At 55.0% G+C, this 14709-nt stretch overlaps 2 protein-coding genes across 2 annotated transcripts; one reads left to right on the top strand and one right to left on the bottom strand.

Moving 5' to 3' along the window:
• The first annotated feature begins 61 nt into the window (after positions 1–61).
• Positions 62–5732, top strand: MRTO4 (MRT4 homolog, ribosome maturation factor). Its single transcript, XM_082832436.1, has 8 exons — positions 62–276; positions 2163–2221; positions 3115–3218; positions 3696–3777; positions 4053–4120; positions 4358–4509; positions 4886–4962; positions 5069–5732. Exons 1-8 carry the CDS (start codon positions 249–251, stop codon positions 5216–5218), a joined length of 720 nt encoding a protein of 239 aa, XP_082688562.1. The 5' UTR covers positions 62–248; the 3' UTR covers positions 5219–5732.
• Positions 5733–6043: 311 nt separating this feature from the next.
• On the bottom strand, positions 6044–13986 carry LOC309975065 (aflatoxin B1 aldehyde reductase member 2-like; the record flags this gene model as incomplete). Its single annotated transcript, XM_082859979.1, has 6 exons — positions 6044–6525; positions 9241–9340; positions 9584–9672; positions 10354–10578; positions 10625–10812; positions 13833–13986. 6 exons carry the CDS (start codon positions 13984–13986, stop codon positions 6358–6360), a joined length of 924 nt encoding a protein of 307 aa, XP_082716105.1. The 3' UTR covers positions 6044–6357.
• Positions 13987–14709: the final 723 nt, after the last annotated feature.

Here is a 14709-nt window from a genome sequence, read left to right as displayed (position 1 = left end):
AGAGTTGGGAACCGCACGCGGAGCTCTCGGTGGGGCGCCCAGGACTCTGGGATCCCCCGCCCGCGCAGGAAGTCGCTCTGGAGACTCGAGGGAGAGCGCAGGCGGCGGCGGGGCAGGGAGAGGCGGGCCTCAGCGCAGATTGGGTCAGGCACGCGCAAGGGCAGCCCCCGAGGGCCGTCCCAGAGGCCCCAGCGCCGCCGAGGTCCTAATAGGCAGCACCGTCTTCCGCCGCACGTGGCTGCAGCGCGATGCCCAAATCCAAGCGCGACAAGAAAGGTGGGCAAACGGGGTCTTGGGACCCGGTGAGGAATTCGCGGGCTGGCTGTCACCTGCGGTAGGGGCTTCGCGGGGGAAGCACGGGGGTGGGGGCTGGAGCCGGGTCGGGTCAGGGAGTGGAGACTGCTTTGCCAGGCTTCCGGAGTTTGTCCAAGGCCGGCTGGTCGGGGAACAGCCTCTGAACACCCAGGCCGCGCCCGATCTCGCCTTGGCCCACCTTTTCCTACCTCAGCCCATCTGTCTTAGCTCTCCGCGCTCCCCCCACCCTACCGCCTTCCCCTCAACCCAGGTTTATCCCTAAGTACGTACTTGAAGTTGCTTCTGTCTGGCATGCTTGTGCCCCGGTCTTTGTATGGCTGGCTCTTTCTCAGTTGGCAGTTCGTAGGATACCTCCTAGGAGAGTATTCCTGACTGCCTCTACTATGGTGAGTCTCTCTCACTCCGGCTCTCTAGCACATTCACTCAACAAACTAGAGAGGGATCTGGCACTCTCTAGGTGTCGAAGGATACAGCAGTTACAACAAGGAAGGCCTAGAGCCTTCATCAAGCTTAATATTTTAGTTATGGGAAGTATATCCTCCCAAGGTACCGAAAATCGAATCAGTAAATTCAGATAGTGGTAAGTCCCGTGGAGTAAGAGAGAAAGAGAAGTTGATGTTCTTTTGTGCAGTGTGGCCAGAGAAGGTCTCTGTTGAGATGACAAATGAGCAGGAACTTGAAAGTAAATAAGCAACCCATGGAGTTACCTGGAAGGGTGGTGGTCCCAGGAGAGGGAACACGAAGGGCAAAGGCCCTGAAGCGGGAGCATGTTTGACATGTTCTGGGGCAAGAGGCCAGCGTGGCCAGGGCAGAGTGAGCAAAAAGGAGGGAGAGGGAATTGGGCAGAGTGTGCGGGGCTTGAAAGACCTTTGCAAGGAACTGGCTTTCACACGCAGGTGAAACGGGAGGAGAGAGCTCGAGCAGAGGAATGATGAGGTTCAACTTTACTTTTAAAAAGATCACCCTAGTTGCTTTGTTGAGAATAGACAGGGAAGGTGGGGGCAGTGTGCAGGGGTGGAAGCAGCGAGACTAGCAGTAATCCAAGAGAGCATGGTGCTGGCTAGGTCCACAGTTGTAGCAGTGGAAATATTGGAAAATGGACAACTGTATTTTGTTTGCCCTCCTGTGCTGCACGTGCCCCTGAATGGCATGATTACCTTTCTAGACGTGTGCTTCGTGAAGAGGGACTGACTGAGTGCCAGCAGGATGAATAAGAAGCGGCCTCCTCCTAGGACCCAGGGCTTTGCATTTGATGCTCTGTTAAGCGTTTGTGGAATGATTGGGTTCTGTGGAGGGAGCCCTGGTCAGATCTGGCAAATGTCAAACCCTTCTGGTTAAGGGGCAAATTGGGCCCCAGCTGTTGTTGGAGAAGAGGTGCTTGTCCTTCCCCAAAGACGCGCTGCTGCATCCATGGGTCCAAACTGCAAGACAGGGTGTAGCAGAGGAGATACAGTCCCCAGCCCAGAGCAGCCACAGATGGTCTCTGTGTACCACAGCAGCACAGGGACGCGCCTCAGCCAGCAGCTAGCTCAGCCACTGGCAGGGCCCCCAGAGCCTCCACACCTCAGTAGGGAGTTTTCGCTTCACCTCAGGGGAGCTAAGGAATACCTAGTTTGTCTGAGTAACAGGAAAGATGGGAAGGGACCTTCAGGCTCGGGAACAGTAGCGAGCAGGCACTCTGGAGACCCTGGGAGTAGACTTGCATGCCAGAAGTGGTGTCCACAAAAGCCTTGCTACCTTTTCTCAGATTGGCTTGGTCCAGCTGGGCTACCAAAGGGGGGAAGAAAGAGTCTCCGGGACATCCGGATTTGCCTCTCATCATCTCCCCCTTTTTTTCTTTGTATTAGTCTCCCTCACCAAAACCGCCAAGAAAGGCTTAGAACTGAAACAGAACTTGATAGAAGAGGTAAGAGCGTGTTCTTTTTATTTTTCCAGACCTTATATTTGGTTTATAAACGTGTGTGTAGGGCTGTTTGTCAGGGAAACATACTGTTTGGGGGAGAAAAAAAAAAGGTGCTGATCCAGCCCTTTTTTCTCCAGCAGCAGCACCAACAAAAACTCCCACAGTGACGGTTTCCAGCTTGATTGAGCCCTTACTCTGCCCTGCACGGCGCTGTTTCACATGTGAAGCACCCCCGTGAGGTAGATGCGAGGGGAAGTTATCGCTGTTTTGCAGTCTGGTAACTGAAGCTTGCAGAGATTTGTTAGTCTGCCCGATGTAAAAGAAAGCCAGGGAGTTACCAGGTGTGGGTAAATGCACCAAGCCAGTGTCTGCACTGCATCAGGCTGCAGGCTGGGTGAGAGCGGAGTTTCCTCCAGCACGAAGATGCCATTTTCCTTGAGACCACTTCATCGTGGCTGCAGCCAACAACGTGGGCGCCGCAGGGCTGATGAGCCGCCTCCCCTTATGACTAAATGACAAGACTTTACATGTTTCCATATAGCAGGAGACTTCCTAGTGTAGCTAGGTTTCTAGATCGTCAGCAATTACTGGACAAAGAGAAGTGGTCAGTTGCAGCGGTGGCCACCGTAAGTCGGAAACCTGGGGAGACGGTGGGCTCTTGACCCGTGGCTCAGCCTCCCCCGCACTTTGCCATCACGACTGCTTTGCGTCAGGGCAGCCCCTGTACTTAGTATCCTGGCTTCAGTAGCAGAGGCAAGGAGGAAACAACCAGGTTAGAGGCTCTAAACATCCTCAGTTGTAAGAGACCTGGAGCAGTCTCTTTCCCACCTGAGGCCAGAGTACTGCCCAACCCCTGCTGCCCCTTGGACTCCAGAGCCCCATGAATTGTCTTGCAGCTTCGGAAATGTGTGGACACATACAAGTACCTCTTCGTCTTCTCCGTGGCCAACATGAGGAACAGCAAGCTGAAGGACGTCCGCAGTGCCTGGAAGCACAGCCGGTGAGCGGGCAGTGGGAGAAGGGCCCGAGTGCGGAGGGGCCAGGCTGCTTGCAAAGCACAGGGGCGGTTAGTGACCTCGGTCACAGGAGGCGCCTTAATAAGGACAAAGTGCCACGCCCCCATCCCCGCTGAGGGGCGCTCTTTAACTGTCCCTGAACCCTGGGGTCTGGTCCCTTAAGGAACATCCCACCCGTTCTGGTTCAGACCATTAAACAGGCCCCTTCCACATATCCAGACGCACTCACAGTGGGCTGAGACAGAATGTGAGTTTCAGGGTCTGTGCAGGAAAATAATGAGAGGGACCCTGGGCTGGCGACAAAGTGAGCAGGGCTGCGTGGAAGAGTGGAGCCTCTGGCCACACCTTCTGCTACAAAACAGCCTGGGCCTTGGCTCGGGCTCCGGGGACTGAAGCTGGTTTGCACTGAAGTGAGGGCAGGGCGGGGCGCTTCCTTCACAGACCCCTGTTTTTCTCTGTAGGATGTTCTTTGGCAAAAACAAAGTGATGATGGTGGCCCTGGGTCGAAGCCCATCTGACGAGTACAAAGACAATCTGCATCAGGTGAGTCTCTGGCCCTCACAGGGAGGGGCCGAGGCCAGGCTGCCTTCTCCGCTGCTGTCACATGATGCCACCTGCAGCCATCTGGCAGCCCGGGGTGGGCTTAAAGCTCGGTTCTCCTTTAACCTCCACACCCAGAGAGTAGTGCTGCCCCCCTCCAGCTGTGACCAAAAATGTCTCCACGTGTTGCCAGATGAGGGGGCGGGGCCGGCAAAATGGTCCCCAGTTGAGAACCGCTGCTCTAATGTGACCGACCCCACCCCACTTTGGTTCTGTAGGTCAGCAAGAAGTTGAGGGGTGAAGTTGGTCTCCTTTTCACCAATCGCACTAAGGAGGAAGTGAACGAGTAAGTGCCCTGGAGGAGCGGTGGGAAGGGAAAGGTTGGCGAGGTCTCCGGGGAGGGAATAGCCCAGGACTTTGTACAGTAGAGGCACTGAGTAAAACCTGGTTCCTGGTTCCTGGAATCCCGTTACGGAGTCTCTGTTCTCCTGGGCTCGGATCTCCAGGCTGAGCCGAGGAGGAAGGGCGGTGAGGCGAGGCCCAGGCGGAAACCTGCCCTCCTGCCACTTCTCCTTCCCCTCAGGTGGTTCACGAAATACACGGAGATGGACTACGCCCGAGCTGGGAACAAAGCCACTTTCACCGTGAGCCTGGACCCGGGGCCCCTGGAGCAGTTCCCGCACTCCATGGAGCCACAGCTGAGGCAGCTGGGCCTGCCCACGGCCCTCAAGAAAGGTACAGGGGCGTCCCCAGAGCGGAAAGGTCACAGCCGAGCGGCAGAGAGCGCAGGTTTCCAAGCCAGACAACTCCCCCCTCACCCCCAATTTGTACCGGCCTCCATTTTCTCATGTGAAAACAGGACTAACAGCGCCCGCCTGACAGCTGGGGTGAATGTGGACAGTAAGTTACAGCTAGAATACAGCAGTTACAGGGCAAGGAAGGAAGGAGTCGTCACTGCCCCCCAAAAACCCTCCTGGGCGGCTGAATGCTCACTGATGAACCCCTGCCCCAGTGCTGCTGGAAGCCTGGGGGCAGGGGGCCGGCCCAGTTCCTCTGGCCCTGCACAGGCCTCTGTGCCAGAGTAACTGCCTGGGGGCCCCCTTCTCTGTAGGTGTGGTGACCCTGCTGTCCGACTACGAGGTGTGCAAGGAGGGCGATGTGCTGACCCCGGAGCAGGCCCGTGTCCTGGTGAGTTCCCTCTGCCCCAGGCGTCCGCAGCTGCGGTGGGAGGGGCCGCAGACTCCTCTGACCCATCTCGCTCCTCCTGACCTTTGGGTCCCTTCGCCTCTGGCAGAAGCTTTTCAGGTACGAAATGGCCGAGTTCAAGGTGACTATCAAGTACGTGTGGGACGCGGAGTCCGGAAGGTTCCAGCAGATGGGAGATGACTTGCCAGAGAGCGCGCCCGAGTCGGAAGTAGAATCAGAGGAAGATGATGACAGCTGACGTGCACTTGGGACGGGACCTCCGGGCCTGCTCCAGCCTTGTCTGGACTGGACGGCGTGAGACTGCCGCAGCCCTCTCGGGGTAGCTGCCTTGTATTTTGCTGCGGATGCACGCAAGGGAGGGTGACAGGGACAGACTATCCTATAAATAATGAAACTTTGTCAGCAGGGTGTCTCCTCCAAAAGGGACTTTTCTAGGAAAAAACCCTTGGGTTTGGGCTTTGGTTTGGACCCCCAGGATTCTTAGTTCACCTCAAGCCAGTTTCCAGCACTGGCTCCTGTGTGACCACTGGCCGGGCGGCCCTGGGAGCACAAGAGGAACCGCCTTCTCCTTTCCTCTGGCCCTCGGCGCCCCTGGCTTGAAACTGGGATTTGTTTGAGGAAAACAGGCACCCTGCCTGCCGCCCTCCTACCCCTACTCTCTATTCTCTTTCCCACCCGCAACCCCCAAAACCAGGGCCGAGAAACTTGTGGATGACCAGGAGACAGGACGTGTTGGCTAAAGCAAAAATAAAGCCACTGCCGAAACTGAATGAATGTAAAAAACATTCCACTGCATCCTGGGAGGTTTTAGGCTTCTGGGTGGTGGCTTCAGGTGGTAGGTTTTTGCCCAGATTGTTCTGTTTATAAGTATTTAATGAGGTAATTCTGAACGGGAGAAAATCTACCTCAGGGTGTATGGCCCTCTTCTTTTCTGTCGCGTGTAGAAGCATGAGGGCCACCTGCAGCCCCGATGTTGAGAGGTCACACTGGGTTCAGGGCAGGAGGCTGGGAGACCCTCCCACCGCCTCTGCCCTTTGAAAACTAATCCCTACTCCTGCCCCCTTCTCACCAAGCCTGTGGGAGGACGAGAAACAGCCTGCAGGCTGCAGAGGAAACAGATTCACCAGATTCACTGTGGGCCTGGCTCCAGCCAGGTTAGTGCCTCTTTACTCAGACAGGAAATGCCTGAGGCCCTGGGCTTTTTACATGATGAAGGCAACTGGGAGTATTAACAAGAACATAGGAGACAAACAGTTTGTGAACTGGGACTGTGAGGAAAGAACTAGCTACGTAAAGCAGCTTAAAGTCAGAACTGATTGGTTGAGAGAATAAAAGAGATGATAGATGGAGTGTGTCCTCTGCCACCCCAAGTCAGGACTAGGCCTGGTGGAGGTAGTTAGGACATTCATTGGCAGACAGGTGCCAGGCCTGATCAAAGGCCTGCATGACGGCCGGCTCCAGGGGCTCTCCCTCAGCAGCCACCAAGTTCTGTTCTAGCTGCTTCATGCTGGACATGCCCAGGATGACTGCGTCCCCCTGAACGCCCTGCAAGGGGAGACGGCCAGACATCAACACACTAGCGCGCCACAGTGACTCCAGTCACACACACCCACTCCCACCCTGCCCCTGCCAAGACCTGCAATCCGAAGTCTACACCCTATATTATTCCGCACGAACTTACATTGCCTTCGAACAGCTCTACGGCCCTGCTTCCCTAGACGCACGCAGGCAGACCCGAGTTCCCCTCTGCTGCTCGGCAGCTTGGAGGGCTTGGGTTAGTCGTGTGACCTCCCTAAGCTTCAGGCTTCCTTTACTTTGCAGGGTGGTTGTGGGAGGTTTTTTTTTTTGGCCGTGCCTTGCAGCATGCTGGATCTTGGTTCCCTAACCAGGGATCGAATCCATGCCCCCTGCAGTGGAAACGCAGAGTCCTAACCACTGGACCGCCAGGGAATTCCCTAAAATTTCATAAAGTTTGCTTCAGGCCTAGCACTTAACAGGGGCTCGAGAAAGAGCCACCATTAGTATGTGATGCCCAAGTTGGAGGAAGTTGTTGGGAAAGTGGGATGGCAGGGAGAGGGCAGCCCTGCCAGGGACATGGAGTTGGCCTCTGCAGAGCAGGCAGCCAGAGACAGATAAATGCTAATGCTGAAAAAATGTAGGTTTCAGCATCACACATAGCTTCTGCCCTATCTCATGTACCCACAGTTAGGTGAAGTGGCCTCTGAGCCAGTTTACTCATACGTAAAGTTGGGATAATTATACTTACTAGGGCCAGTAGTGTTTGTAATGTGACACTTAATAAACTTCTCTAAGAACAGGAATACCACCCAAAAGACCTGGGCCATGGAGACATTTCAGAAAAGGAAAAGGAATAATCCAGAAATCATGAAATAATCACGCAGCCCTCTCTCACTTCCTCCTTCCTACCTGGAGCTGGGAGTGGTGGTACCTCCACCAGAGGGCGGCCGAGGTCATGCTGGGGGCACTGGGGCCATACGCAGCCTGCAGGCCTTCCCCACCAAGGCAACAGCCTCGAAGTAGTGCTTCCAGAAGCTGGGTGAGTGGAGAGGGTGGCACGGGTCAGGACGCTGGGATTCCTGCAGGTCACTGGTCCCTGAGGCACTGAGGGACCGTCTCAAATGGAGGTTTTGTTTCCCTGAGCAGCAGAATGCATGTGGATTTCTGGGCCCCTCACCGGGGTGATTTCAACCCAGTGGTAGGAGCAGCGGGGATGCAGTGGGCAAGGATCCTTGCATTGAACATGCTCACCGGATGCGAACGACACAACTCCCCAAGTTGGGAACCAGGAGTGTCCACAGCACCACACCTTTGTGCCCCGGGTCACAGACAGGACAAGTCCTGGCTCCAGTCCCAGCTCTGGCCTTGGCTCAGTCACCTGCCTTCACTTATCTGCTCAGTGAGGAAACACCCCGAGCCAGCCCCATGTGGTGAGTGCAAAATGTAAAGGAGATGATGGACCTGCAGTGCTCTGTCAACTAAGTAGAGCAGAGAAGGTGAAAACTATCAACCAGGAGCCTCCAGGGGTGAGGCCTAAGCGCTGGTGGTGTGACGAGCTCCTTGAGAGACACTGCTTAGAGCGATGGCTCCTAAACCTGGCCAGACAATCAGAAACCCTGGCAGGGGGCTTCCCTGGTGGTGCAGTGGTTAAGAATCTGCCTGCCAATGCAGGGGACACAGGTTCGATCCCTGGTCCAGGAAGATCCCTCATGCTGCGGAGCAACTAAGCCCGTGTGCCACAACTACTGAGCCTGCACTCTAGAGCCTATGAGCCACAACTACTGAGCCCACGTGCCACAACTACTGAGCCCGTGAGCCACAACTACTGAGCCTGTGCACCTAGAGCCAGTGCTTCGCAACAAGAGAAGCCACCGCAATGATAAGCCTGTGCACCGCAACAAAGAGTAGCCCCCACTCGCCGCAACTAGAGGAAGCCCACGTGCAGCAACGAAGACCCACTGCAGTCAAAAATAAATTAACTAATTAATTTTAAAAAGTCCTGGGCCATTTCAACAAAACTAGCATTGAAGCCTTGGAGACTCAGCTTCTATAAATCTTGAAAGGTTAGGAACTTTCCAGCAGTCCACAGATAATGTCTAAATTTGATAAATTAAGGAATAGCAGTAAAGTGTATGCATCAGAGATCTCACAGTAAATGCCAGAGGGAAGGAAAGCTGTAGGAATTAAAAAGCATCACCTTGGAGGAGTGCGACTTGAAAAGGGCTTGCTTCTAACTGTGGGCATGTATTACTTTGATAAATGCAAAATGAAATTTGCAAAAATGAAAAAAAGGAAGGGAAGAAGGCTAGTCCCAACAGATGGTCAACTATAACTTTAGACATTGATGACAGTGTTATTGCCAAGAGTTTACAAAACTTAGACTCAGTTGCCCCAGGTGACAGGCCAGCATCAAGCCCCAGGAATCCCAAGTTCCAATCCAAGGTTTCTTCTCCCTCTGTGGGCAGGGAGTAGGCTCTTCCCAGGGAAAAGACATAGCCTCACAGGCCTGGTGGAAGGTCCAGAGCTCTACGCATTCCCAATCCAGGCCCCCAATCACTCCCCAGAGACACTGGCGAAATTTTAGGGGTAAATTTCTCAGTAAAGCTGGTAGGGATCCAGGGGCAAAGGTCTGAGCACAGGGGGAGGTCCTGGCCACCAAGAAAGCAGCCCCAGGGACTCCCCATTGCAGACTAAGGGGACCCATGCCACCTCCCACCCTGACGCAGCCCATGCCCAGCTCACCGATTCCTGTAGATCTCTGCCCAATTGGTCCCAAAGAAACGGCCCACAGGTTGTTACCCATCCTTGTCCCCATCCTTGTACTTGCCAGTCAGCAGGCCCCCTGCGGGAAGGCTGTAATCAGATCCCCTGGCACTGCTCCCAGAGGCTGCTCTGGACTGGAAGTGGGGGTGATGGTGGGGGACCCAGGAGGGATGGAGGACCCAGCCCAGCCTCCTGTCAAACCCCTCCCTGCTTCCCAGGTCTGGGACCAGGCATCCCCAGGGTCAGGAACAAGCAGAAACACGGCCAGGAAGACCCTTTCACCCGGGGTGAGCCCGTCCCCACAGCAGCCCACACCCCATACCAGCCAAAGGGTTTTAGGCGTAGAACCTCAGTCCTGAGGCAGGGGAAGAGCTCTGTCTCCACTTGCTGGGTGGTGGCGTTGTACATGCCCTGCAGGCAGAAGGGCCAGCTGGAGAGGGCGCATGGGACCCCAAATTTTCCTGTGGAGAACCTCAGTTCAGACCTTAACAATCAGGCAGATACTTAGTGGCGCTGGTGGAGAGGGCTCACGCCCAAGGAAAATTCATCCTTCAGCCAACATTTCTGAGCACCACCTATGGCCTGGATACTGGATTTCCATCCACAAGCCAAAGGACAAAGCGGCTGCGCTCAGAGGTTTAATAGTGAGCTAGAGTGTTAGCAAACATTCAACCAAAGAGACAATCGTAACACACTAGTAAGTTCTGTGACCACTGCCTGGCAGCAAGTAGGTGCACAAACATTTGCTGAACGAATGAGGAGGAGAAAAGGAGGACCTGAGATCTCAGGCTCCTCTGGGCTGTCAGGAAAGGCTTCCAGAGGAAGAGGCATCTAAGTGAGACCTGGGCACTCCTTCCAGGGAGAGCAGGGAGGAGTGTTCCAGGCTGACTGCAGAGCGAGAAGCAGGCAGGAAGGGGAGCCAGAGCCGGAGAGAGCAGGCGCCTGTTTGCCAGGCTGAGGGTACCTGGGAGCCATCTACAGGCTGTGAGCAGGGGAGTGGCTGCTATGGAGAGGGCACGGGGAGGGGGAGCCGCGAGGACCCGGGATCAGCAGGCACCCAGGAGACAGAGGCCTCTGCAGCCCCGGCCTCACCTGGTACACGGTGGGCAGGATCCAGTTGTTGCTCTTGCACAGGGTACAGATCTCGGCCACTTCCCAGGCGGCATGGTTGGAGAGGCCAACTTGCCCTGCGGGGGAGAGGCCAAGGTCAGAACCCACTGCAGCCCAGAACACCAGGAAGGAGAGACTGGCTGGGGACCCTGGGAGTGGGGTCTGTCCCCAGCTCTGCTCTGGGACAGCTCTGGAGCCTCCACTCTCCTGGGCAATGACAGGTCAAGCAGAGGAGCTGGGGGGCCGCCCTCACCTCCTGGTGCAGCTGGTGGCAGGCACGCAGTGTCTCTTCCATGGGGGTGCCGTGGTCTGGCACGTGCAGGTAAAAGAGGTCCACTCGGGGGCACTGCATCCACTTCAGTGACGTCTCCAGCTGGGACCAGAGGCTGTCAGGTTTCAGAGACTTTTCACCCACTGGATTGGCCTTGGTGGTGATTTTCACTTTGGGAGGAGAGAAATGGAAGTCCAAGTCAGTTTACCAAATTCTGGAGAGGATCTAGTGTAATGGTTAAGAGACAGACCTGGGTTCACACCCCAGCTCTGCCAGTTCGAGCTCTGTGACCCTAACCAAGTTATTTAAACTCTCTGAGCCTCAATCCCCTCAACTGTAAATTGAGTGATATCTTGTCAGGAGGCCCCAAGGATTGATCAGAACTTTGATAGATTTGCTCATTATGAGCTGCTAATGTTATCACGATGACTATTTACCAGACAACTGGGTGTGCCACGCCTGGCGCTAAGGGCTGGATAAGGAAGGCCAGCAGTGGATCCCTGCCATCAAGGACGCACAGTCTAAGGGGCCACTATAGAGTAAGTGAGGCCGGGATAAGCACAAGGTGGGAGAGGAGTCCTGGGAGTTCAGGGAAGGCTTTCTTAGAATCTGAATCTCCAGGGCCAGTCAGAGGCCGCCCAGAGGCAAGAACGTGGCGTGTGAGGAGCCATGCCTGCGACCCCATGGATCTAGAACACCAGGTCCACGGGGCACACAAGGCAAGAGAAGGGGCCACAGACCAGATGGATACAAAGGGCCCTGAGTGCACCCCTTAGAATCTGACTTCAGGGGGCCACGGGGAGACTCTGAACACTTTTCAGCCAGCGAGCTAAGTTGTCAGCTTTGCAGTTTTGCAAGATGACTCTGAATGAAGCACACACAAAAACCTCAGGGACAGGTCTGGAAACAGGGCAAATGGCGAGGCTGCGGCAGGAATTCAGGAAAGAGAGCAAGAGGCCTCAACCGGGGCCCCAGGGAAGGAAAGGCAAGATATTTCCATCAGAGAAATAACCCATTGAGAAAAGGCTGGTGTTGTGCCGCCTGTGTGAGTCAGGAGTGAGTTAATCAAATACTTTTCTCCCCACCCCCATTAAGAATCCCAGGTGGGGGCTTCCCTGGTGGAGCAGTGGTTAAGAAGCCACCTGCCAATGCAGGGGACAGGGGTTCAAGCCCTGGTCTGGGAAGATCCCACATGCTGTGGAGCAACTAAGCCCGTGTGCCACAACTACTGAGCCTGTGCTCTAGAGCCCGTGAGCCACAACTGCTGAGCCCACGTGCCACAACTACTGAACCCACATGCCACAACTACTGAAGCCTGCGCACCTAGAGCCCAAGCTCTGCAACAAGAGAAGCCACTGCAATGAGAAGCCCGCACACCGCGACAAAGAGTAGCCCCCGCTCTCCGCAACTAGAGAAAGCCCGGGGCTTCCCTGGTGGCGCAGTGGTTGAGAGTCCACCTGCCGATGCTGGGGACACGGGTTCGTGCCCCGGTCCGGGAAGATCGCACATGCTGCGGAGCGGCTGGGCCCGTGAGCCATGGCCGCTGAGCCTGCGCGTCCGGAGCCTGTGCTCCGCAACGGGAGAGGCCACAACAGTGAGAGGCCCGCGTACCGCAAAAAAAAAAAAAAAAAAAAAAAAAACAGAAATAGACTCACAGACCGAAAACAAACTTATGGTTACCAAAGGGGGAAGGGGTTGGGATAAATTGGGAGTTTCAGATTAACATATACACACTAATATATATAAAATAGATAACCAGCAAGGACCTACTGTATAGCACAGGGAACTATACTCAGTATCTTGTAATAACCTATAATGGAAAGGAATCTGAAAAAGAAATATGTATATACATATTTAGTTATACATATATAACTAAATCACTTTGCTGTACACCTGAAACTAACACAACATTGTAAATCAACTAGACTTCAATAAAAAATTAAATTAAAAAAAAAAAGAAGACCAGAGTTGTCACAGAGAGGCAGTCAGGTGATCTAGATAGCATATGAGATGCATGCATATTCTTGTTTTGTTTCAGATCTGTGCTGTGAATCATTTCACTCTGAGGACCTCAAAGTAAAAGATGGTACATGGTGCTAATGATAATACTGCTACTACTACTACTACTAACAGTAACAGCTAACATTGCTGAGCCCTCACTATGTCCCTGTGAGGCACGTTATAAACATTTCAGATGGCATCAGACTGATGACAGATGTCCCCCTACCCCCATACACAAACCCTCCACTTAGCTAGGTCTGCCTGTTCCAAAACCCTCAGCACTGCCAAATCTCATTGCCTTTGCACACTCACTGCCCACCCGCGCAGCCGGGAATGCCCTTTCTCCTCTTACTCCCCCTGGAAAACTAGCAGTTCTTCAAGGTCTGACGTTCCGTTTTCCTAGTGTTCTTCAGTGTCCCCTCCCATCTCTAGACTCTGAGTTCCCTGGAGTGGGTTAGTGTCAATTTCCCTTCTATGGCCTTGGACGGAGGCTGGCACAGAGAGGGCAGTTAGACACCATACTACCCCCACTCTCCCATCCCAGCTACTGCCTATAGCTCCTGCGGTTCCCAGGCGCGGCCACCCTGGTGAAGCGGGAGGCACTGCCAACTGAACGGCGCACCCCGAGCTCCACGCAGCAGTCTACAGCCCAGAGCAACGAGGAAGCAGATCCCCGCCAGTTCCGAAGCCTGATCTGGGACTATGCCAGGAAGTGCCAGGGCCATAAGGGCAGGATTCCTGCAGATCAGGACCGCACCCGGAACCTGCGGGGAAGGGGAAGGAGGCAGGGGCTGCACAGAGCCAGACTCCGTTTTCAGTCCCCCCGAGAGGGGCTAGCCAAGTCGTTCCAGGCTAGACCAGGGTTGGGACGTTGCTGAGGGGAGGGAAAAGGAGAGGAAAAGAGTCAAGACAAAGCACTGTCCGGCTGTCCGGGGCTAGATGTGCACGGGGCCTGAGAAGTGGGGTGTTCACAGAGCTGCGGGGTGGCCAGTGGAGGTCGGCGCCCCGGCAGGAGGGCGAAGCTGTCGGTCCTGACCTCGGCCGGTGCATGGCTCGGGGGAGGTAAGGGGGACGGAGTCTGGGTGCCAGGAATTACCTCTGCAGTCGCCACCGCCCAGCCGGAGCCCCAGGCCGCCCAGGATGCTCTCGGACGTACGCTAGGGCCGTGTCTATATCGGTGTGGCCGCGCTCTCGGAAGAGGGGCACGGCCGCCCCATCTCCATGGCGCCCAGCACGGTGCCTGGGCGGCCCGGGGGGCCAGAGGCTGCCTGCGGGGGCGACAGCAGCCGGGACACTGCGGCGGCGGGGGGCCTGCGATAGCCCGCTGGAACGCAGCCGAGCATAGCACTAGCCCCCGCCCGAGGTGGGCCACCGCTTTAAGGAGGGGGTCGGGCCCCGCCCACCGGCGTTGGGGGCGGGGCGCGCGGAGGGGCGGGGCAAGGGAAGTACGGCGAAAGGCTGCGCGGCGCCCCCGCCTCTCACGCCTGCGGCTCCCCACCTCCCTCGGCTTGGCTCCTGAGCTGTCCTGGGGTCCACCTGTTCTTCCAGAGGGGGCTTTCCTAAGGGCTAAAGGTCCTAAAATGATGTCTTGGCCCAGGGGTGGTGCCCTCAGGGGTGTCCCGCCACCTTGCAGGCCCCAGAAGTCGGCTCTGTGGTCCTCCCGTCAGGACTTACCAAAGGCTCCAGCCCGCGTCAGTATTTAAGTATTGAAAGAAAAGAGCTGTCAGCCTCGAATCCTATACCCAAGCGAAAACACCTTTCAAAAAGGAAGGCAAAGACTTCGTTCAGACAAACGTTGGGGAGAATTCATAGTAGCCAGCTTTCACTATAGCAGATATTTAAAAAAATTCTTTAGACGGAAGAAAAGTTGGATTTACACACACAAAAAGTGAAGAGTGCTGGAAATGGTAAACGCGAGGATGAATATAAAAGACTTTGTCAGATAAGTGAGTTTCAGGTGGAAAGTATTATTATTATTATTTTTATTATTATTATTTTTTTTACTGCAGACATCAGTTTATTGTTTGTTTAGTCCAAACACATTCAAAATGGAAACTCAAAGAATA

Source organism: Leucopleurus acutus (genome assembly GCF_964270905.1).
Source record: "Leucopleurus acutus genome assembly, chromosome: 2".
Classification (NCBI taxonomy): domain Eukaryota; kingdom Metazoa; phylum Chordata; class Mammalia; order Artiodactyla; family Delphinidae; genus Leucopleurus; species Leucopleurus acutus.
This window is presented reverse-complemented; position numbering and strand designations above follow the sequence as displayed.